The sequence below is a fragment of the Eucyclogobius newberryi genome, unplaced genomic scaffold (assembly GCF_026437365.1).
Source record: "Eucyclogobius newberryi isolate DKJ021-1_F unplaced genomic scaffold, fEucNew1.0.hap1 SCAF_19, whole genome shotgun sequence".
In the NCBI taxonomy this organism is placed as follows: Eukaryota; Metazoa; Chordata; class Actinopteri; order Gobiiformes; family Gobiidae; genus Eucyclogobius; species Eucyclogobius newberryi.
The window spans coordinates 8,190,495-8,216,734 of NW_027315823.1; the positions used below are offsets into that span (position 1 = coordinate 8,190,495).

Here is a 26,240-nt window from a genome sequence, read left to right on the forward strand (position 1 = left end):
TTAGAGTTTTGTTGGTATTGTTAGTTTGGTTTTTGACCTTTTTAGTCAGAAAATACACACAATGATCACGTAGTCCAGGAATCGAAACCCAATATCAATATTCAACACAAGTAAAGTACTGTCTACTTAAATACTTAAATGCAATGTTTAGATTCTGTCCTTGAATCAATATAGTTTCAGTGGACACTTTTTAGAGTAAGTATCTGTGTTTTCTTCCTCGTAAATTCTAACTGGACTCAAAAGTATCTGTGTGTTATAGTTGGGGACCTGTTGAAATGGCTGAGGGGTTTATTTTTGGTAAGTTTATGCTATCATCCTGACGAAAGGTTTTGAGTTCAAGTACCGGCCTCAGGATCAGTCAGACCTTTACCCAGATTACAGCCAGTTAGCAGTTCTAAAAATGGGTGAAATAGTTTATTTTTTACACTTTTGAGCACCTTTTATAACACTGCCCAAGACCTTCTGAAAGTGAGGCGGAGTAACAACTATGTCACAACAATAATACAGTTATTTTAATCTAATACACATCTGTGCATAACATCTGCATTCATCTGCATAAGATTGAACTACGTGTACATATTTACTTGTTTGGTTGTTTGTATTAAAGTGTAATTATTCATATAAAGATAAAATAAGTCATCAGGGTTCGAGCATTTATCGTTGGATCCTAGCTCTGATCAGTGCGTGCTTGCTGTGTCCTTTGGCAAGACACTTGGAGCGCCTTGTTTGAATGCTGAGTGTGTGTGAGTGGAGTCTGTCAGCAGCGTGTGGAGTGACTGCATGTTGCAATGTAAAAGCAGAAGTTAAGAATAAGAGACTTGATGCATTCTTAGAGCTCAGATCAATATTTGATGTAGCTCTAGGTAAACTGTCACTTCAATTTAGACAGGAATCGAGTCCGCATCTCAAGCATCCCAACATTACATCTGAAGAAGTCTGTGTCTATCAGTATTGCTGCTTCATGTAACTGTGCAGTCCGATACAGTGGTTTTGTTTTGATCACAACAATGCTTATGTTCACCTAAAATGTGACAGGGTTTATTGCCATTGTCAGTGAACAGAATTCACAAACATAGGAACTTGGCGGAGTCTGTGATAGTGAGGAGGGGCTGAGGAGGGGCCGGGGGGCTGTGACTTTCCTGAAGTCCACGATCACGCTGCACCAGGACACCATCCGGTCCACCTCCCTCCTGTAGACACACTCATCCCCGTCCGAGATGAGCCCGATGAGGGTGGTGTCGTCCACAAACTTGATCAGTTTTACGGAGTCGTGGCTGGAGGTGCAGCAGTTTGTGTACAGGGAGAAGAGCCGGGGAGAAAGTACACAGCCCTGTGGAGCTCCTGTGCTGAAAGTCCGAGAGTGACATTATTCCCCAGCTGCACGCACCGCCTCCGATCCGTCCGGAAGTCAAGTCAGTCACGTTGAGCTGGGAGAGCTTGTCCTGGAGCAGAGCAGGGCGTAGGTTCCCAGGGAGTCCAGATGCTGCAAGATGAAGTTGCGTGCCAGGTTGATGGCGTCGTCCACAGACCTGTTGGCTCTGTAGGCAAACTGCAGGGGGTCCAACAGGGGGTCCAGCTTTGGGTCCAATAGGGGGGAGGTGAAGGACTTGAGGTGGGGAAGGACCAAGTGCTCAAATGACTTCATGACTACAGACGTCAGCGCCACAGGTCTGTCATTAGTCATTAGGTCTTGTGATCCGGGATGTATGATTGCCTTTCTCATTCGCAATTATGGCTACAAAGTTATGGTGCTAACGCTAAATTATGATGAACGTCCATGAACGTCTCTCTCCGACAGGTTCGGGGGGCAAAGATGAATGCGAAACATGGTCGGGAGTTCTGTGTGCGCGTAAACGTCGTGGGTGGAGCTAAAGGGAGGTAGGCCGGGGTCACAAGAACTGACCAGAATCAGCAGTGTCGCGAGTCTCCCCTGGGTTCGAATGGGGCTGCTGGGAAAAGGGGCTCTCGAACAACTGTCGACATATCAGCAATCATATAAATTGTGTCTGAAATGTGACGCTAACTGAAATGATGTGTCCTCAGGTCGGAGCCAAGGATAATCCAGCTGTGGAACCAATCATCCACGGGCTCAAGGGAGTGGTGCATCATGGTAAGACACGGCAATTAAAAAAAAGTACCCGCTACAACTCATTATCTTACTGATTTGTGATTTGAGTCGTTGGACTGTTTTTTCCTCCTCAAGGTTGACGTAGGGACATTTTCTTTCACGCGCCGAGAGTGCGATTGCATTGATACATAGGGAAGGAACATCCTACACTGTCCACCTCATTATTTCTGTTCTCTGCTATTGATTTTATTTAAGCTGAAGATGAAGCCCTATATTCAGTCGGAGCAAAACAACCTCCTACAGACGTTCAGGTTGTCCTTCTATCTCGGGAGCACAAGCATACATTTCTCTAGTCTATGCCAACTTTAACCTCCTGTGTGCGCAACAATTCAATTCAGTTCTGGTTTATTTCATTATTTACCTGTAAAACTTCTAATTGAATGCCACGTTGAATCATGCAAGGTTATAGAAAAGATGCCCTTTCTAATACACGTTACAAGCTCAGGACTTGAATGCCAGCATATAATAGTATACGGTTTGATTTGTGTATTAATTGGACTAGTGACAGTTTGATTAGTGTCACTCATCAGACTCTCGGATCACGCTGTGTCATCGTTGCGACAAGTTACAGAAGCGAGCGGTTTAATTTACAGTGATTTGCGGGGGAAAGGTGATGCCACAATTGCTATGTTCACAAGCACGTCAGGAAAACCGGATAACTGACTCCAATTTGAACAGGATTTTCAAAACTCGGACTCTACAATTCAGGTGTCTTGATCTCAAATCTTCCAGTTTACACCTCTGGTCCTTATGTACTCGAATCACTGCCGCTGTAGAGATCTTTGAGTGCCCGACTTAAATTAAAGCTTTGAAGTCTTAAAAGGATTACTTAATGCATAATGTAACTTAACAAATGATTGTATTAATTGTGTGTTTAATAGACAACTCACATGAGGTAAAGCAACTTTTAAAACAGGATTTGGTCATATTTTTAGTTTTATTTAATTAGATATGTTTTAGATTAACAAATAATTGTAGTAAAGGTAATACAATTACCTTTTTATCTACAAATCCTTTTAGAAAAACCTTTCGCAAACAGTTTTAGTTTCTCATTTTAACTTTGCCTAATGTAAGGTTAGTGCAGATAATCTGGTCCGGGGGCGCAAGTGATCTGGTTGCCAGAGGTTTAAATTGTCTTTTAAAAATAACTTCTATCATGAAACTTTAGTTAATTTATTTTAGTATTTATTAATTTATACAAGGGACAAACACAATTAGAAAAACTATTTTTCATGAGGGCCCTGTTGAATACAAGACACATAAAACAAACAATAAAACAATTAATTAAACATTCATTAAGTTAATATATACATAAACATACACTTACGTAGTCATGCAATAGGAATAAAATCATGCAAAGCAAGAGCACTGGCATTGTGGGTAATCTTGAACAAGTGCTTTGAATAAATCAAAGGCATGAGATGATCTCATTTTAAAAGGTCTCTGTGAGTTCTTCCACAGGAAGTGAAGTTGTTGAATGTCTTTTTTCCTGATTTATCTCTTTATGACTCAGTGCGACTGTGTCATAAAGACGTCCTGAGATCTCAATCAATGAATACTTCATCTGATATTCAACATACTTGTTAAATCAGGCAAAATTCCCAATGAGAGCCTTATATACAAACAAAGGCCATTTAATAAATGTTATGTACTAAACTTTATTTTAAAAACGTAAAAATAAAAGCTTTACCCCGTTTAACGTGGCACTCAGGGTCTGGCAAATGATTTCACGTGTGTTTGGGCGTGTACTCACTAGTTTGAGATCAACAGAACTAGGATCCTAGCTGTGGTTTTGTTTTGTCTGCTGCCTTAAAGTGAAAGTTAAACTTGAATGTGTTTGTTTGCACTGCAGAGTGCAAATGACTTGTGATCAATGCTACATTACTAGTCTGTACATGTGTATGTGTACATGTACATGTGAATGTATGGCATGTTGAACCCCATACGTGTACCACGTGTACCACGTGTACCACCTGTACTACGTGTACCACCTGCACTACGTGTACCACGTGTACCACCTGTACTACGTGTACTACGTGTACCACGTGTACTACGTGTACCACGTGTACCACCTGTACTACGTGTACCACCTGTACTACGTGTACCACGTGTACTACGTGTACCACCTGTACCACGTGTACTACATGTACTACATGTACTACGTGTACTACGTGTACCACGTGTACTACGTGTACTACGTGTACCACGTGTACCACCTGTATTACGCGTACCACCTGTACCACCTGTACTACGTGTACCACGTGTACCACCTGTACTACGTGTACCACGCGTACCACCTGTACCACCTGTACTACGTGTACCACGTGTACCACCTGTACTACGTGTACCACCTGTACCACCTGTACCACCTGTACTACGTGTACCACGTGTACCACCTGTACTACGTGTACCACCTGTACCACCTGTACTACGTGTACCACCTGTACCACCTGTACTACGTGTACCACGTGTACCACCTGTACCACCTGTACTACGTGTACCACGTGTACCACCTGTACCACCTGTACCACGTGTACCACCTGTACTACGTGTACCACCTGTACCACCTGTACTACGTGTACCACGTGTACCACCTGTACCACCTGTACTACGTGTACCACGTGTACCACCTGTACCACCTGTACCACCTGTACCACCTGTACTACGTGTACCACCTGTACTACATGTACCACACGTACCACCTGTACCACCTGTACTACGTGTACCACCTGTACCACCTGTACCACCTGTACCACGTGTACCACCTGTACTACGTGTACCACCTGTACCACCTGTACCACCTGTACTACGTGTACCACGTGTACCACCTGTACCACCTGTACCACCTGTACCACCTGTACTACGTGTACCACCTGTACTACATGTACCACACGTACCACCTGTACCACCTGTACTACGTGTACCACCTGTACCACCTGTACCACCTGTACCACGTGTACCACCTGTACTACGTGTACCACCTGTACCACCTGTACCACCTGTACTACGTGTACCACCTGTACCACCTGTACCACGTGTACCACCTGTACCACCTGTACTACGTGTACCACCTGTACCACGTGTACCACCTGTACCACCTGTACTACGTCTACCACGTGTACCACGTGTACCACCTGTACCACCTGTACCACGTGTACCACCTGTACCACCTGTACTACGTGTACCACCTGTACCACATGTACCACCTGCACTACGTGTACCACCTGTACCACCTGTACTACGTGTACCACCTGTACCACGTGTACCACCTGCACTACGTGTACCACGTGTACCACCTGTACTACGTGTACCACCTGCACTACGTGTACCACGTGTACCACCTGTACCACGTGTACCACGTGTACCACCTGTACCACGTGTACCACGTGTACCACCTGCACTACGTGTACCACGTGTACCACCTGTACTACGTGTACCACGTGTACCACCTGTACCACGTGTACCACGTGTACCACGTGTACCAAGCAAGTGGAAACAGAAGCTTTTTGACAGAAGCTGAAAAAAAATTAACAAAAGATTCATACATTTTGTACAAAAGGTTGAAAACATTTTACCAAGGCCCACAAAGAACAAGAATTCTGTTGCAAGAAAGTATTTTCTTATACATATATAACGCTATGTCAAAGTGCTCATTATTCACAGGGAGGTGCTGAATGTTGGAGAAACTGTGGTTGCCGGGAGACGCATCATTATCATGTGTTCTGGGACTGTACTGTTGCACAAAAATATTACACAGAAATGAACAACCGCCACCATCCCACTGAACTGCAGAACTACTGCATGTGTTTGGGGCTCAAAGCCCTGCAGTGGACATAATGGATGGGTAGTTTTGTGGCTGCTGGGAAAAAGGCCATCACAAAAACTGCACCGACGATTAAGGACTGGACAGCCACCAGAACTGATGATGGGGAAAAAATCACATGTGGACTCAACCTGGAGTATGTGTGCCTTCACCGTTACTTTTCGGGGTTCGGGTACAGCGCTCCTGAATTAAAGCTGCGCACAGGACATTTACGACAAAATTGTCCATATAAACCACAGGTGCCCACGTTGTAACATGAGATATTTACACATATTATAGTACACAGTAGTGATGAGTCTTTTGAACCGGGGGTCTCGCGGTGCACCTGAGGTCCGCTGCGTTACTAATTAGACTAATATCTCAGTGAATATGAGTCTGATTGTAATAAAACACAGCCTTTTGAAGCTTAAAATATAGAAAAACACGACATGTCCCTTGAACAGTGACTACTGTCCACTGATGTCCTCTTCTACAGTGTGTCAAACACTTGTGCTTCCTGTTAGAGTGCCCCCCGGTGGCAGTAAAATCTATAAATCAGACACGCCGTGGTAATAAGATAATCCTTTATTGTCCACACATGGGGAAATAATGACCGCAGGGTTCAAAGTCTGAAAAGTACGGTGTTTTCTTTTCTTTGGATGCCTCACCTTCCTAGTATTTAATTTTATCTTTACCTTTGTCCTCTCTTGTCTTGTCTGTTTTTGTTGGGATTTTTCTTGCTTTTAATTGTAAAAAAAAATCAAACATTTATCAGTGGCAGTTCTAGATTGAATGACTCGGTGTGTAAACTTCGCCGATTTTTGCATAAATGTTTTGACGTGCACTTTTGGACGCCGCAATTACCCAAACAAGCTTGAATCACTCAAAGTACAACTGCGTTCTGATGAAGCAAAAAACATTATAACTTAATGCAGCTCAAGTCGATTTGGATAATGTTATTTATCCATTTATCATTAGTCTCACACATATTAAGAGCAAATGCGCTAATGTCTTGGTTATGTTGTGCGTTTAATCAATGTTGCTCTCCACTACAGAGACTCAGAGCCTCAGCAGGAAGGCCACAAATACACACACTCATGGTTTATGGAGCCCTGACTGGAGGCTGTTGGCGCTTTGATTGTTCTCATCAGAAACTCCCTGCTCCTTCATAATTCAGCTCCTCTCATGTACTCACACTATAAATGAGCCCTCCTGGGAGCCCCTTTTTTCCCCCCTGCATTAACAAATTAACATCCCTCACATACGATCTTCATATCTCACTGATTGTGTGCCCTCTTGTCTGGAGCGCACTGGCCCGAAGAGCATCCACGCCCATGATCAAAACATTCACCCCAAAGCTATGTTCTGTCTCCCTCCCAACGGTGGCTTTCAACAACCGAGTGGATTTCAGACGCAAATAAAAGTTTGATAAAATGCCCCGGCTTGACGCCTTACTCTTCATCTCCTGCTTATCTGTCTGGATAAGCTGGTACGGCTGCATTATTCATCGTCCGCAAAAAGATCAGTCTGGTTTGGAGTCGGGCCGGGGCGAAGTGAGGCTCCCACTGTGGAGGCGCTGGGCTAATTTGCTCCGTCTCCACCGCCGCCATTGAACTTCGCGGCGGGGCGGGTTCGTTGTTCACGCGGATCTCTCGTCTCGTTGCCGAGCTCGACGGGGTCAGGCGCTCCTTCGTGTACCTAATGCCTCGTTGCATTTTACATGACACTTCAGCGGGAACAAATGCCCGATGACGAGCTTCATCTCCGCGGTCGCTCCGCTAAAAAGCCGGAGAGGCATTTGCATAAAAGAGTTGTGAGAGCCACTTGCGGCGGGGGGAGAGGGGTCGGTTGTCTACGGCGGGTGAGGCGAGGGCGAGCGGAGGATGTGCGGTGACGAGAGGGCGGAGGAGAGTGGAGCAGACAAGGGCTGTCTCAACCACTTCAGCCTAAAGTGAGCGCGCAACTTTGCCACGGTGTCGGGGCCGGTGCGGAGAAGGGGTTTGCCATGTGAGCGGTCAAAACGCTTCAGCCTCTTGTGGAAAATGTAACTTTTTGGGGCTTTTAACGAGGGGTTGGAGTGCAGGGAAATTACCATGGCTATTGTTTGGAGTTGCCTGATGACGATCCGACAAAAATGTGGTAAAACGTAGCGTAGATGAGCTTTAAGTATGTGACAAATGTGAAAATATCTGTCAAATGAATCACTAAAATGCAGAAATATGCATTATAAACGATATACTCAATATTCAAATGTTGCGTATCTTTATAACAACAAACTAACTTTTAACCATAATGTTGTTTACGGATCTCAGACTTGAAATTATGTTTTGTTTCATATGTACATTTTTAATAATCTTGCATATTTACACTGTCTCCCACCGTTGCACTGCGTTATGTGAGACCTATAATATCATTTTATAGTATTGAACTATAACAGAAGTCAATTATCATTTAACATATTTTCTTTGTAAAGCCAGTTCACTGACTTCCTGTTGCACTGATAAGCCCCGCCCCAGCAGTTTGTCATTTACATGTTTTTTTATTTTTTAACAGTGACATGATATGTCACATGATCATTTGAAAAATGAAGACTCAGTGACGCAACTAAGTACAAATATGTGGGCGGGTGTAGGGGGAAGGGTAAAACAGGACTTTTCTGAGCACTCGAGCCTCAGTTGCAGGATAATGCAGCATTACTCAAATATGCACGAATCAATCAAAATACAAATTTGACAAAACTAATGACAATGAAACATTGTTGAAACAAGTTAAAGATTAATTGAATTGCAGGGCTCAGATTAAGGATTTTCACTTGTATAGCGGTGCTGCTAAACAATCCGTTAATTTTTCGAAATTTGTATAGCAATTTCATAATTGCATAGCAAAACACAAAAGTGACTAACAATCAATATTTTCCATTGATATAACACGATCATTTATTTAAATGTATTTGTAAACATTCTATTAAAGAAAACTCTTATCAAATTAACTTTTAAACACTTTTAAAAAAAAAATTCTCATAAAACTTGCAAACAAAATTAATTGTTGAACAAATTAAATTGTACTAATTGTACTAATTAAAGTCAGAAGGCCTTATTTACAACTTTCTTCCATATCATCATCAATCAGATGACTATTTGCAGGAGTCTCATTTACATATTAATTGTCATTACACTCGGAAAAATAAAGGTTGCTGTAGTGTCCATTATGGTGTATTTTATGTGTTATTCAAATTGTACCGCTCTATTTGACGTTCCATTCCATTTTTCGTTTTTATACTTGATGACGGTCCCTAAGTACTCTCGTCACCGCTCCGGCTGCACATTTGATGACAGCTCCAGCTACACATTCGGAGCCGTATAGTTTGCTGCGCCCAAAATACGCATCTGATTGTTAAAAACGAGGTTGTGTCACTTGGCAGTGTAAATATGAGTATTCCGGCATGTGAATGATCTGCAAAGACTTTTGCGTTTAGAAGCTATTGACCTCGGAAGTCTGAATCTGTGACGCTAACTTTACCGCACGTGGCTCCTCCCACTTTCAGATTCGATCTGTGACATCAGCGGGACTCGTCACGTCATTGACGATCGATTGACGAGTGATCAGTGCTTTTTAGGCGCTTTGGTTATACAATTGAACACACATTTTTGTATCGCAAAAGCTGCAATACAAAAACACTTTTTTTCTGACGAATGCATCGCATTTGAGAGAAATTGCGTCGCATTTTGCGATGCGATACCGCTTATTCTGAACCCTGAATTGATTAATTTATTTGATTCAGCATATATGTAATGTCCTTTCACTCCGATGAGATTATTTATTTTTATTTAAACCATTCAAATGGCCGTCACGATGCAGCTAACCTTCTTCGTGCCCTGTTTATTCTCACTGTCCCTGATCAGGGACGGCTTGGGCTTTTGTTCCCATTTACTCCAGTGGCGAAAGAGTTTTCTTAAGCTACAGAGACATGCTACTTAATGTTTGAAAGCTTAACGTTCACACTAACTGAATTGAACTAATTGAATTACTAGACCTGAATGGGAAAATATGTGGTCCTTATAGAGTCAAATATTCACAGTTGCACAGTTTTCTGTCTCCTTCAAACAGCTTCAGTCCTCTGTGTGTTTGCAGGTCATTTTATTCTCTACTGGAATGCATTGACCTGCCAAGGCATTGATAAAAGTTTTTCATAAATGTAACTTTTGAAGTTTAAAAGATCATGACAATTATTAATGTGACAGTTCTTACATTGCATTAATGTGTATGTTGCTCCTCAGTGAAGCTTTGAAGACTTCAATTAATGCAGAGTTCCACAATAGTGAGGTCTGGTTCAATAGTTAAATTGCAAAAAGAACAGGTGACCAGTCACATGTGTGAGGCTGAAAAGGTACCTTTTCAACATGTTTCTTTTCATGCATTTAAAAAACACAGTAGATAAAGTACATCAGAAATCCTTCGTAGCAGATTAAAATGGCTTTAACAGGCAGAGAGCTCCAAAGATTCACGGACGCACTTATAGTATCTAAGTTAAGCTGTTTAAATTTACAGTTCAACATATATTTTTGAAAGTTTCCACATTTACAGCAGCATCACTGCAATGAAGAAATGAATGTGGGCCAGAAATATAATGCATTTTGCCATGAAACTGTCAGGCGTGCGGCGTCGGGCCCTGTATGTGGTACTCAAATAATGGACTTGTAATAAATGTGACAAGCTGAAAGGGGTGTGTTTGAGCTGGGTGTCACGAGAGCTGCAGGAGCACAGCGCGGGCAGACAGGTGTGTAAATACAGAGCGCCGTCACTGACATGGGCACTATCTCCTCCACACATACATGCAAATCCTATCCTCACTCCACTGTCCAGTTTACACGCAAAGTCACACGCACAGGCATGTCATGATAACACCCTCTGAAGTGTGATGTCAGTACAGGAAGTCGACTGAAGTAATAACCCTAAAGTAGAACAAGCAGAATAAATCTGTTTCCAAATGGACAAAAATCAAACGTGAACTGCAATAAATGGCAAAATGAAACTAGCTATTATGCAGTTGCAGAAACAGTATAATAACAGTAAGAGTAACTATTAATCTGTGATTTTTGCGAGCCAATGGGAATATCTGATTTAGAATAGCGTTGGGGAGCGCCTCGTGGATGTGAACGTGTTTGAAACCTGTCAGGCGCTCTTTGGAAATGGCGAGTGGATTCCTTTGTTGCAAAAATACACATTTTAGTCTGCCAAAGATGTGTACGTGGCAGGTGAAAAACCCAAGGCACTCTGACGGGTTAAAGTTAAAAAGCCTTTATTCAAACATGGCTTAATTTTGATTTAAAAAACGCACCGACGCATTTCAGCTCTGTCAATCCTTCCTCAGGGTGCATATGAATATCTGATTATTTGATTATGTGTCCGTCACGTTATTCTCATTTATGTATTACATTTCTGCACAACAAAATAAAAAATAATGTCAACTGAAATGGGGTCTTATTTATAAAACATGGAATACGTACCAACGATATGTATTATTCAAGAGTCAATTTAGACCTATTAAATCAGTGGTCCCCAAACTACGGCCCGCGGGCCGCATCCGGCCCGCTGGGCCTTTCAGTCCGGTCCGCTAAGCTTGTCCAAGTTATATTCAAAAATAATTTAAAATTTTGTCGGAGTGAATGTCAGAGTCAAACTCCCCAAGATGACACTGTTCCCTCTATAAGATCTATGGCGCGCAGAAAATAAAATTCACCACAAACGGCCACTGGGGCCAATCAAGCAGGAAGCGCAAGTGTTTGACACACTGTAGATCTTATGGACAGTAGAAGCACTGTCCAGGGGACACGTCGTGTTCTCTACATTTTTAGTTTCAAAACGCTGCGTGTTTTATTACAATCAGAATCATATTTACTGAGAAATTAGTCTTATTAGTCCCGCAGCGCAGAACGGACCGCGGCCGGGGCGCAGCGCGGACCGCGGCCCGGTGCGCAGCGCGGACCGCGGCCCGGTGCGCAGCGCGGACCGCAGCCCGAGGCGCAGCGCGGACCGCGGCCCGGCGCTAGCGCGGCCCGAGGCACAGCGCGGACCCCGGCCCGGGGCTCACCACGGCCCGAGGCGCAGCGCGGACCGCGGGCACGTTCAATAGACAACTGGCGTGTCACTATTGTGTAAATAAGACTTTCTTGGCCAGACCTGACTCACGAGTCAAAAGGCACATGTGCATCATTATCTGGACCATATTTCTGTGTAAATATCTCATGTCACAGTAACACTCACTCGATGAGTACGAGCTCAGGAGCAGATGATCCTGATGTGAAGACACAGGTAAATCAGCCACACAGAGTCATCAAGGACAGAGGGACACTAGAGACAGCTGTGATTTGTTCTAAAGCGGGTCTAAAGCAGGACTAAAGCGGACCGCGGGTGCGCCGCGTGCGCCACGAGACCCCCGGTTTAAAAGACGCATCACTACTGCGTTTATTTCTGTGCAAATATCTCATGTTACAACGTGGGCACCTGCGGTTTATGGCAGGTGCGACCCTGTTAGTTTATGAATAATATCATCCAGAAATGGTCTTGAAGTGGCACATTTTGGAGCAGTTGATGATCATAAAGTCACAGCAAGAAGCAAAAGAAGCATCAACCTGGACAAAGTGTCCAACCACTGGAGAAGTGAGAAGGACAGAAGTGCAAAAATGTAACATTAAAGTCAAAATGTTTGCATATTCTGGTGACATTTATTAAGATTTTTTATTTATGGATATTAATCATTCCATGCTGTTACTACAAGATCATTTATGGGTAGAAGAAATGCTAATAAAAAAACGGTCCAACACTCTTAAACTTAACGACTTTTATGCTTCACTGAACGAAACAAAACCTCCGGAGGACGAACAGAAGATGCTGGTCTTGTTTGGCTCGACCTGCATATGAGAGACATTCAGTGTCATGAACATGAACAAACGTCACAGATCCAGCTTCACTGACCAACACCAAAGGATTGATTCTGAGAATTGCCACAACAAAACTTACACCAGACTTTGATGCAAAACAGGGAGATCAACAACACTGTTCCCACTGAAATTGAAGGTCAATTTTCCTGCTGTGTTTATTCAACTGAAATGTAATCAAATTAATCATTATTTAATGCATTTGAAAAACAATTTGTACATTGCTTTGTTACAAGTTACAGGTCAAATCTTGCGTGTAATTTATAGTAATTCATTCGTTCACACAAACACACCATATTTTCCTGGCCCGGCCCCTCGGCCAAATTTTAGAACCCAATGTGGCCGCTGACCACTGTATTAAATCATCTGATCTGGTCCCTTTCTAAAAGTGTTCTTGGTTGTCTAAATCAGTGGTTTACAAAGTGAGGGTGGCATGAGCAGGGAGTAGTGAGACTAGAATATATACAAATAAACCTAATTTTAAAATATTTACAACTACAACGTATTTACAGATGTCTAGTTCATTTTACTGTGGGGTACTGAGTATGTTGTATGGTTATTTTGGTCTAAATCACAACTAAAGAAATAAGAGTTGATCAAAACTTGACCTTTATGATGCAGTTTTCTCTCTACGACATAACACACATGTAAATATACACTCATATATTTGTAGTACTTTGAAAAAATATATAATTTACAGTTTAAAAGCTAATTAAAGCTCATAAAACATGTAATTTTCAAAACAATCTGCCAGTAGTTTTGTTAATATGACCCTGTGGTGCACATTTCTGATACAGATCAATAATTCTAAAATTATTCAAGAAAGGTTCAAAAGATCAAATTAGTATCTACAGTATTTTTTTTTTAGAATTGATCATTATCTGCGTATCAATTATTTCAACAAACACTCAAACAACACTCAAACTATTAAAAGCATTACCTTAAGCCGCAAATAAACATGAATTGAAAAATGAGCAGCTCGTCAACACGCTCAATAAAAATAATGTGGTTTTACAAAAGGAGAGTTTGTGGCTGAACACGTTTTTAAATCAGTAAATACCTAATAAATCCACACCAGTCATTTGAGGCTCTCTCTCTCTTGTTTTTTTCCTGCAGTAAAATCCACTTATCGCTACATATGCAAAGTTCTCATCCAGGCAGAAAACGCCCGCTCATTTCATGTGCAAATGAAGCAATCCAATGCTCGATGAGTGCTGCTCTTTTATTCTTTAAAGTACTCTCCAGCTCGCTCCTGAAACACCCCTGCTGCAGACCTGCGTGTCCCCGGGAGACTTCTGCGACGCCCACGCCACAAAACATGCAGACGGCGTTCTCACAATCACAAACAGAATGCTTATAAGAGTCATAGTAAAGTTTCATTACGGAGACTTTATGTGCTGGTGAAAGGGATGTCTTGTTTGAGGCCAGGGGGCAGGGCTGTGGAATATTCATGTGAATGCGCTGTGGCCTCGCTTAAAGGTGTGTTTTTTGAGATTGATTTATCATAGACGGGTTTTCAAAAATAACAATTCCTGACGTTTTTTTCCCTCCGACAACTGCAATGTAGCGTAAAGGTTAATGGAAAAAATGTTAGAGTAATTGAAATATGTTTTTATTTCCATCCCCATAACCACCTGGAGCATATTGTTCACACGACATTAGAAGTGCTATTGTAGGCCCGGTTTGCGTTGCAAGTTATGTCAGGAAAACGCAGTATTCACACCGAATTCGCAAATCTGCATTTAGACGTAAATGATGAGATGTGAGGAGGAAGGATTTTAGGTGGGAAAAGCTGTTCTACATGTATGTGTCGACAAAATGCACTGTGCTCCCTCCTGACGCATTGAATTACAGCGCAGAAGCCATTTTACCTTATCCATTTACAACTATGGATCTATTAAGATATCCGGATGGGGCATTGTGAGCTTAAGCCTGTCGTGAGTCGGCCCTAGTGGCCAGTCCATTGACACTGCAGCGAAAAAAGTCTTTGGCAGCGCTAAAAGCATTTTTCCCACAGAGTGCAATGTAAAAACGAACTGCACGTGTTCGGCTGACAGGGGCTGACAGGGGCTGACAGGGACCTACAGCTTTCACAAAGGTTGATTTGTGTCATTTTTTGCCTATTTTCAGGTCATTCACTTTTTCCATTGTGGTGACTTGATTGACGTTCCCATGGAGTGGTGTGTGGCAAGAAGAAGTCGCGGACACTGACTCTGTACTTCTCAAAGTTAGTTTATTACAGAAATCGCAGTGTCAGATACAGGACAGAAAAACAGCCCCGGGTCATCCAGAAGAATCAGAAGACAACCCCGTTTTAGCCTTTGGGGTGGATTATTATACCTCCACACACAAAGACCTCTATTGCATACATGACAGGCATGAGCTCATCCATGTACAAACGGTTTAGCCAATAAGAGAACAAGATGTAAAGAATATCCATATTTGGGTAGAACCAGGGGAGAAGCTACAGAAATTAGATCATGAGAAAACACAGATGTATATGAAGCATCTCAAGGCCTCGCTTGGTCTGATCTCGGCCGTTATCGTAAATTAACAAGGCGCTGCTTGTCATCTTCTTAGACTTTAGGAATGCGAAAAGTTAGTTAAACAAACCGAGGGGGAAACCCAAAACAAAATGTCCTAGGTCAGATACTTCACCATTTCTTCCGGTTTTCTTAAAACAGGATTTATATATTTAGCTTTGGCTCGCTCTGCTTCGTGCTGCTCCACTCTAGCAGCTCTCGCTCTGATTGGTCAGAGCAGTCAGTCGCTTGACACTACTTCCGGGCAACACAGCCACTGGATGTAGCTAGCAGCTAAAGCAGGGGTGGGGAATTATTTTCCTCCGAGGGCCATATTCGAATCCAGGCAAGTAGCGGAGGGCCGGCCCGCGATCATTGGTGTGAAAAAAAAAAAATCAAAAAAATTTAATATCAAATAAAATATCACTTTTCTGTCAAATATAGGCTATTGAATCTATTATGTAATTCATTTCACGTCATAATTCTTAAGGATACAAGTGCAGACAGATGCCTGAGGGCAAAAAAGATTAAAAATAAATAAATAAAATGTAATATTACTTGGACAAGCTTGGCGGGCCGGATTGAAAGGCCCGCAGACTGACGATGTATACATCATTAACCTGAAGAAGACCTGGGAGAAGCTTCTGTTTGCCGCCAGAGCCATTGTTGTCAATGACGCATGTTTTCCTGTTTTCCTGTCATTAGATATGAACAGATGAGACTTAATGGTGTTTTATTTTTGAGGGTCATCTGCAGCTGCCTTCAATCACTGCACGGATGGCAGACAGGGACAGTGCACTTCTTTCTCAACAAGAAAACTGGTTTGTCCAGTATTTATGAGCTCAGGTCATGGAACATGGTGGTCACTTTAGGTCAATGGTGGAGCTGATTGGTGCATGTCATCAGTTTAGCCTTTACGGTCGCAGTGTTAGAGTTGCCAGTGCGGAGCAGTGCAAAACAAAGCAAACCAAATCTTAAGATTTAAAAGCTGTTTTTAGATAAACTGAAGAATTTTGTACCTGAAAATTTTTCATAATATGAAAATAAGCAAAAATCTCCACAAAATCCGATCTTTGTGAAAGCTGTAGGCGTTACATTGTTTTTACATTGCCGCTGTGGCCGACTCACGACAGGTTTAAGCTTGTAACGCCCTGTACAGATATTTGAATCGAGTCATGGCTCAGAACGGCCTTGCGTACCCAAAGAAACTACCTCTTCCAGCATTTTCTGCGGAGCCTGGAACATGGATTCAAAGAGTTGTGTTAAAAAAAGAGGCCAATTTGATATCAGAACATCATTTTCTTTTTTGTCAATAATCACATTTCTATTGTACCTTGAGAAGCCCATTTAGATAAAGAAAAAAGAAAAAACCTACTTTAAAAAGATATGTATTCATTGTTTTGCACGTGATGTATTTTAGTGTCTATATACAGTATGACTTTGATTACTTACATTTATCCTGTTACTAGTCAACACAATACTTTTCATTTTTTACAAGGATAACTCACCTACGACTAATATAACGCATGTATTTTCCTTGTTCCGGAGTATGCCTCTCAGTTCTCGCTCCTGCCTCACGGTTTGATTTAAAAAGGGCAAGTCTGAGCTACTACATTTTGACACTTCTCCAAATGCAGAAATGTGGATTTGTTCTTGTCGACACTGGCAGCTCCACACTGCTCCTCTATTAACACCTCCTGACTCGTGGTGCTCCTTTCGCTGCATGCCACACAGCTCAAAGCATGTCTCTGAACCGGCAAAAAGAACCAGAGTTAAAAATGGCTCGAATTCAGATTTTGTATCTTTCTTTTGGGGGAAGGCTGGCTTGTCGTATATCTGTGTAGAGCCTCAGATGCCCATGTAGCATCCATAGCTGTTTAAAGAATGAAGATGTTTTGCCACTCATCCAAGTCGCTTCTTCAGTTCATTTAACAAAAGATCAAGCACATCACTGCCTTATATATATATATACGGGGGACAGAAGGGTCCTGGCTAAACTCACATCTATGCTGGACTATGAGTGTCGCCCCCTACAGGACACTCTGTCCGCTCTGGAGAGCAGCTTCAGTGAGAGACTGATCTACCCTCGCTGTGTGAAGGAAAGGTTTTGCAGGTCTTTCCTTCCTGCTGCTGTCAGACTTTATAACAAACACTGCTAGTCCTGAACACGTGCAATACTGACTTAATCATGTGCAATACCGTCATATTCATGTGCAATTACTGTCGTACTCACAAGCAATTAAGGCCATATTCATGTGCATATAACTGATGTAAATAAGAGTGTTTACTTACCATTAGTATTATTTAGTCTTATGCTAGCTATTTTTACTTTACTTTATTTTATTATTATTTACTTTATTTTATTATTATTTCATTTTATTTTTATCTTTTTATTTTATTTATTTATTTCCCTCCATTCCCTATTAAGATATGAGAGGAGTTTTTTAATAAGAGTTTTTTGTTTTGTTCATAAGAGTTCTTCTATTAAGAGAATGTTTTTTTCAAACTTCCTATAAGTTATCTGTTCTTTTCCTCCTGTATCTACTGCGTTGTAACACCAAAATTTCCCCATGTGTGGACAATAAAGGATTATCTTATCTTATCTTATACCTTACATCCTTACTCCTATTAGCATACAGGTACTCTGATCAACCATATTGTTTGCTTTGTTCTGGTTTAGGCCTGATGATGGAGGTAAATGTGTAATAAGTTGTACCTTAGAGTCCCATTTCTGTTCAGATATGGATTGAGCGAAGAAGCTACTTGGATGAGTGGTGAAACATCTTCATTTTGTTGACCATTTAATTTCCACTTAATTGATCCAAAAGAAATCTCGACAACATTTACAGACGGATTGGATTGATTGAGAGTGAAAGGGAGCAGGTGCTATCGTTTGGGTTATATTTGAGTTGTGTAGGCATCAAAGACGGTGCCTTGCTGGATATAAAATAAATCCACAAATAAATGTGGATCAAACGGCAAAAGCAAAGTGTAAGAAAAGTTGTGCTAAAAGTGAGATCTGAAGCTGCCTTTTGCAACATGAATAATTTAATGTGCTTTGTTTAAATAGATCACAGATACATTGTGTGTATAGTTTAAAGACTGTAAAGGGCATCATATATAAGGAACAGTAAAACACACCTTCTTGGATTCACTAAAATGTCAAACTGAGAGCATTTTTCTTTTCAATTGCATCATAATAGCACAAGCCAACATTCAGCCCTAGTGAATGAATGTGAGAGTGAACTGTCTGTCATGTCTATGTCTCTGTGTTGGCCCTGCGACAAGTTGGCCACTGTCCAGGGTGTACCCCGCCTAAGGCCCGAAGGCACTGGGATAGGCTCCAGTCACCCGCGACCCCGAAAGGGAACAAGCGGTAGAAAATGGATGGATGGATGGAGTATTATTGTGGTCTTTTGCGAAGTTGGGTCTCTTGCTCAATATCAGTTAGGATTATTTGGACGGCTATGGGCGCTTTTTTTGTCCGTGGAGCTGTCTAAAGTCCAAATACAAGCAGTAGGCTCAGTATTATGTTTGCCTATATTCAAATTAGTTTGAATTGGGTGTCTTTAAGTAAGTATTTGCTGCTTCTTTTGCTCACAATCAAGTCCTGGTTTAGTCCTGATTCAGTTCTGGTAACAGTCCTGGTTCAGTTCTGGTAAAAGTCCTGGTTCAGTTCTGGCAACAGTCCTGGTTCAGTTCTGGTAACAGTCCTGGTTCAGCTCTGGTAACAGTCCTGGTAACAGTCCTGGTTCAGCCCTGGTAACAGCCCTGGTTCAGCCCTGGTAACAGTCCTGGTTCAGCCCTGGTAACAGTCCTGGTTCAGCCATGGTAACAGTCCTGGTTCAGCCCTGGTAACAGTCCTGGTTCATTCCTGGTTCAGCCCTGGTTCAGCCCTGGTTCAGCCCTGGTAACAGTCCTGGTTCAGCCATGGTGACAGTCCTGGTTCAGCCCTGGTAACAGTCCTGGTTCAGCCCTGGTGCAGCCCTGGTAACAGTCCTGGTTCAGTCCTGGTTCAGCCCTGGTAACAGTCCTGGTTCAGCCCTGGTGCAGCCCTGGTAACAGTCCTGGTTCAGTCCTGGTTCAGCCCTGGTTCAGCCCTGGTAACAGTCCTGGTAACAGTCCTGGTTCAGCCCTGGTTCAGTCCTGGTTCAGCCCCGGTAACAGTCCTGGTTCAGCCCTTGTGCAGTACTGGTAACAGTCCTGTTCACACCAGCTCATTGTGGGAAGTAAAACATCTCTGTTTTGATCGTTTTCAGCGTAAACATCACTGACACAACTCCACGCGTTGCCGATGGCTAAATCTCCGCAGGCATATTTAATGATCTCTTGCATCACTCTTGGTTTGAAGTCTTGAGCGGGCCCCTTACCCTTCATTCAGATTTTTTACTTATACATGTGATCTGCGTTAATGTGCAATAAAATAACAATCAGCACTAATAAAAACATTAAATATAAGGTTAGTACAAGGTTGGAGGTATTGGAAATGAAGCACAGCCAATCCCCTCGAAACCCAAAATATCATGCAGTGACGCAGCAGGCTCTTTATTCTGCGGCAGCTGAGGAAAGCCAAGCTGACAGCGCAGATGATGGTGCAGTTCTACACGGCCATCATCGAGTCCATCCTCACCTCCTCCATCACCGTGTGGTACGCTGGAGCCACAGCCAGGGAAAAACAGAGACTACAGCGCCCTCTTCTGAGAAGGTGATCGGCTGCAGACTTCCATCTCTGCAGGACCTGTACGTCTCCAGGGCTCTGGGACGAACAGGTTGGATTACAGTCGACCATTCTAGCCCTGGACATGGACTATTTGAGCCACTCCCCTCAGACAGGAGGCCACTCCCCTCAGACAGGAGACCACTCCCCTCAGACAGGAGGCTACGGACCAGAACCTCCCGCCACAAGAACAGTTTCTTTCCCTCTACCGTTGGACTCACGAACACTTCTAAACACTGTCACTTTAAACATAATTTAATAACTCACTGCTCTGTACATTGTGTGTACATAGTATAGCCTATTTTTATTTACATCCTACAGCAGATTTTAATAGTTTTTTTTTTTTTACTATATAGGTTATTTTATCATAGCTCATTGTTTTATGTTGCATTGAATCACCAAAACAAGTTCCTATGTTTGTGAATTCTGTTCAGTGACAATGGCAATAAACCTCTTTCTGATTCTGATTCTGAAGAAGACACAATCAATCATGAATTGATAAACCCATCAGTAGAAGAGGATGTTTAAAATGGGAGATAAATGATTTTCTGTTGCAACCACTGAATAAAACATCTGAGAACGAGAATAATTGAGCATGGCAACTATACAAAAAAAAACCAACAACAACTGTACATATTTAATGGACTACAAATAAACATATTCAAACCACACAATATCACAACATTTAGTTAACATAAAAACAATGCGCTGGACACACCCGTTGCCGTTAATGATGAAGAGTACCAGGCTGACCGCTCCTCTCCGCACTCCGACACAAACTGGCCCTAATGGTTTTGTTTGAGCCCAACAGCTGTTTCACATCACTGCTGCTTTTTAATGGATGTTTAGTTTCATTTTCCCAGGCACACACATTGTTAGCCAGTAATTTTCCAGTGTCAACATTGCGCTGTCGAGACACGAGGTGCATGGCTGATTCTATTGTTTATGCCACCCAACAGCGGCCGTTATAATTATAGGTGTCCGCCGCAATTATGTCTGTCAATACGAGGACAGTAAACGAGGCAGGCACAATGCAAATGCAATCGATAGCATAAAGCCGGGGAGTAGCGCTCGGCTGCGCTCCGGAGGCCGCTCACTTGTTGTTGGTCGAAGTGTTCTTGAATGTATTGTGGGTACAGCGGTATTGATCGGTCCCTCTCCCTCTCGTTTTTTTTTCCTCCAACAGAGAAAGAGACCTTCCTGGAGCCGTTTGTGCTGAAGGACCTTCTCCCCTCGTCCCTGGGGAGTTATTACCGGTACACGGGTTCTCTGACCACACCGCCCTGCAGCAAGGTGGTGGAGTGGATCGTCTTCAGTCACCCAATCTATGTCTCCTATAAACAGGTACATGCTCTGTCGGGAGGCGGGGAAGTATGTTGTTGTGTGAAAGGTTGTAAAAGATTGACGGCGTTCAATTTCTATTAGATTTGATTGGGAGGTAAAAAGATTGCATGTTATATTTATATGCAGTTGTAATTGTGTTTAATGTTCATTTGCCTTCAATTCGGATACCGTATTTACTGGAATGTAAGTCGCACCGGCCAAAAAATGCATAATAGAGAAGAAAATAACATATATAGGTCACATTGGAGTATGAAATGCGGTTGCAAGTGTGGAAATAACAAATAATATGACATATAAGTCGCTCCGGAGTATATAAGTATAAATATAAGTATAAGTCGCACCCCAGCCAAAACTATGAAAAATGTGCCACTTATAGTCCGGAAAATACGGTATATATGTGTAACATATGATTTTATTTAACATTAATTTCTATTTAATTGACATTTATTTGGGGCATTTGTATTTTGATATTGATTTGATCGTTTGTTTCTATTGTGTTGCACTTATTTTATTTTGGGTACATTTATTCATTTATCCTGCTGTATATGCATATGTAGGCAGTTACTGTTTGAGTCGATTCTGTACAGCGCTTTTGAGTGACGCACAGGAAGTGAGTAAAAAAAAACACGTGAAAATAAAGAAAGACGCTGCTAAACACTGCTTTGGTGTATTTTAGCAAGGAAAACAGCAGAAAACATAATACCGTATTTTCCGGACTATAAGTTACATCTTTTTTTTCATCGTTTTGGCAGGAGGTGCGACTTATACTTATACTCCGGAGCGACTTATATGTGATATTATTTGTTATTTTCACACTTGCAACCACATTTCACACTCCAGTGCAACTTATATATGTTTTTTTCTTCTCTATTATGCATTTTTTTGGCTGGTGCGACTTATACTCCGGTGCCACTTATAATCCGGAAAATACGGTACATTTTAAATCTCAACTGTAAGCCGCCATACCCACAGGCTTCAGAGACTGGTGAGATCAAGATTGAAGAGTTACATATGCATATGCAGTGTATTAAAAAAATATAGGCCCAAGCTTTTCTCGTAAAATCTGTATTGGCATCGGCCTAAAATCTCAGTCCACCACTTTTTTCCTCGTTAAAACATACCTGGAGTCAACCCTGTTTACGAGGTTTGACTGTAGAGATCTGGAAGTTCTAAAAAAAAACATTAAAAAACATTAAAAGTTGCAAATAAAAAATAGCTACAAAAACACTATAGGGTGCAGGCTAAAACATGATAAAAGAAGCACACGGGTGTTTACCAAATCCAAGCTCGTATTTAACTCGTTCATGGCTAATTTTCAGGCGGCACCGCTTCATCTCCACACTTGCCATAAAAAAAAATCTTCTGTTTACAAAGCCCCGAGGGAGAAGCCTGTGAGCGCAGCGTGGGCCGTCCAATCATTTCATGTTTCTATCATGTTTATATATTCGACCATGAGTGAGTGTCGTAAATCAATAGGGAGCCCACACGCCGCTGCTCCGGTGCCAAGTCCAAGTCCAGTAACAGTCGCACTAAATGAGAATCCAAACAAGACAAACATTGGACGTCCTCGGATCTGGGACTTGATCAAAAGAGCGCAGTTGAAGAAATGGAATCAATACATATTTATTTTCAAGAGTTGTAACGAAACGCCCCGACAACAAACGTGTTTACGCGAGAACGGATCAACGCCGCGTGCTGCCCAGATGCCGCCTTCACTGGATCTGAACCCGCCAATTTAAAAAAAAGTCGATCAATTTCTTGCGTCAGAAGCAAACAACCGGTCGTTTTTATTATCGTTATTTGTTGTTGTTGTTTTTTTGGCGAAAGCCCACAGCACTCAACGCACAGATGGTTCTACATTTGAGCATAATCCAGCATTTATGAGCGCAGTTCTGAACCTCAAATCCCCAAACAAAAGACGGAGGACGTGATGCAAAGGCTGAAGCGTGGATGTAATGAACGGAGCAAACGCGTCGGGGCTAGGCTAGGCTAGGCGTTCTTCCGTTGGTCGGCGGTCGGTCGGTCGGGCGACAAGGTGGGGCCGCCGTCTTTTCCGGTGGCTTCTCGAACGCTCTCGGGAGGTCGTGAGGAAAGCGCAGGACGGACAGGGAAAAGCTGCCGTTGTTTTAGATGGCTCTGGAAGTAGGTCAGTGGGAGGCAGGTCGGCTCTGGCGGAGGATCGATGGTGGCGCACACACACACACAGACACACACACACACACACACAGAGACACACACACACACAGACAAGATCAGGCTGGAGCGCGCAGACATGTGGACGTGCGGCGGTGTGACTCATAGTGTGTCTGTTTCTTGTTTCGGCGCAGTGTGAGAACGAGAAGCCGAACGATGACATGTTGTTCATATTTCTTCTGATGTAGGGCAGGGGTCACTGATAAAATTCCGCCACGATCCAGTTTGATGAAATGTCAGTAAGCCAAGGTCGTTAGCATATGTTTTGACTCATTCTATTATTATAAACAAATGCCGTATTTTCCGGAGTATAAGTCGCACCGGAGTATAAGTCTCGCCAGCCAAAAAATGCATAATAGAGAAGAAAAAGGCATATATAAGTCACACTGGAGTATGAAATGTGGTTGTGAAAATAACAAATAATATCACATTTGAGTCGCTCTGGAGTATATAAGTATAAGTATATAAGTATAAATATAAGTGTAAGTCGCACCCGGCCAAAACTATGAAAAAAGGTGCGACTTAGTCCGGAAAATACGGTGTAATAATTGTAATTTTTCACAATATTCCAAATTATTTTATTTTATATGAAATGAGGATTGTTTTCAAATCAAATGAGATGTTTTATTGCTCTTTTAAAAGGTGATTTGAGGAGTCGCATAGATCTCTGAGCGCCGGACCAAAGCCACAGCAGCGATGTGTGTGTTCTGTTCCATCCATTCTCTCTTGTTCCTCTAAATGAGCACAACACGTCTATGTTGCCGAGCAAACTCTGTTATCAGTGTGTGCGCCGGTTATTTCCGATGCGCCGATTTTAAAACCGTGAAAGTAGAAGATTGGTATGGTTTAAACTGTTATCAGTGAGACTCTAACTCACGCGTTAAAGAAGGACCAGCCGTATCAATCTGTTCACAAAGTGCAACACAAACACAAATCAAACTTGTCCTTCCGGGTTTGTGATCAATACGATTGTTTATACGTACAAAGTCACAAAGCTTTTACAGTATACATTCAAATACTTTTAGTTACATTTTTTGTTAGTTTGTGGCTTGCAATATTTAGTAACAAGATTTTGTAATAATAAATTCCACCAAAAGACCAATATCAAGCTGTTACGGTGTCCCATCTTTCAACAACAAAATAACATATTTTTTCATTTTATTAACTTGAGCCTTGAGTAATTGCCAGGTGTGCCTCGAAAAAAATGCAATCCAATCCGCGTTAACTAATTCTCACGGTTATCTAATTGAATACATTGGCATTTTGTAATGCTCTGAGCAAACGTCTGAACCAGAAAAGGCACAGCACAACCAATATTGTAAAATCAAAGAGCACATAATAATGACACAGACATTATTTCCACCTCTTTTTGTTTTTGCTCATTGGCGTTATTTGCTTTAAACCGTCTCTTTAATAAAAGGTTGGAAAACACTGATTAAACGTACCGTATTTTCCGGACTATAAGTCGCACCGGAGTATAAGTCCAGGACCAAGAACACACATTTCATCTTGAAATGCAACAAAAATAAAAACAGTTCAACATGGTGAATAGGTGTACGTATGCTAACGCTAACACCTTCAGCTACATGACGCACAGACAGAACTGTGGTAAGTGTCTGGTATGTTAACGTAACATTAACAGTTATTCAGATAACTATAGCATAAAGAACATGCTAACAAGTTTACCAAAGCATCAGTATTACCCCAAATCACTAAATCCATTGAATTCTTCTTCCTCTGTGTCACTTCTAAACAACTCCACAAACTCCAGAGGAAGAGGAAGTGCAGATACTTCTTCTGCGTCGCTTAGAGCCTAGAGCGCCCTCTTGTGGTTATCAGTGTGAAAATAACAAATCATATCACATATAAGTCGCTCTGGAGTGTAAGTTGCACTCCAGCCAAAACTATGATAAAAAGTAGTAAAAGTGCAAAATATAGTCCGGAAAATACGGTACACAAACCACAAATGCATGCATATTACTCGCTACAAATATTGCGACATGATTTCGCTCTGAACAGACATTCGCAGACAGTAAGCACAGAATGCCGCCACATGGTACAAACGTCGGCCCTAAATTTAATATGGGCGTTTATAGCTCCGCCCTCAGCTCCCCGCACAGGCCCGGGCCCGAGCCGCTCGCCAGCTCAGACGGAGACGACACTCCAGTCACATGGAGCTAATCCGTGTCTGCTTCTCCACAGCCGCGCAGCACGTCTCCAACCGACAGCTTCAGGAACAGGCCAACTCCGGCATCCAACCGACGCGCAGCAAATGTTACCAGCAAATCCACCAAGTCCCACTGTTTATTTGTGGAAGACTTTCATTAAACGCTTTAACAAACACAAATAAATCACAGTTGTCTTTGATGAGAACGCAAACCGGGACGTTCTGCTTTTAAATGATTCCAACACCAAAAAGACAGTTAGTGGCATGTTTCGTTAAAGTGGGACTTAACACCCAAACTCTGCCCACGATTACATTTGAAATAGAGCTGGTAAACAGTGCAGAGCGATGGGCGGGGTCTGAAGGTATAATCAGGGCAGGACAGTGTGATGTCACAGTGTGATGTCACAGTGTGATGTCACAGTGTGATGT

General features: G+C 42.3%; 1 protein-coding gene across 1 annotated transcript in view; it reads left to right on the forward strand.

Annotated features, from left to right (window-relative positions):
• Positions 1-26,240, forward strand: part of LOC140366282 (receptor-type tyrosine-protein phosphatase gamma-like) — a 366,422-nt gene that overhangs the window by 299,242 nt on the left and 40,940 nt on the right. Inside the window, 2 exon segments of the mRNA XM_072452947.1 lie at positions 2,044-2,110; positions 21,294-21,451. Coding sequence (XP_072309048.1) covers positions 2,044-2,110; positions 21,294-21,451 — 225 coding nt within the window.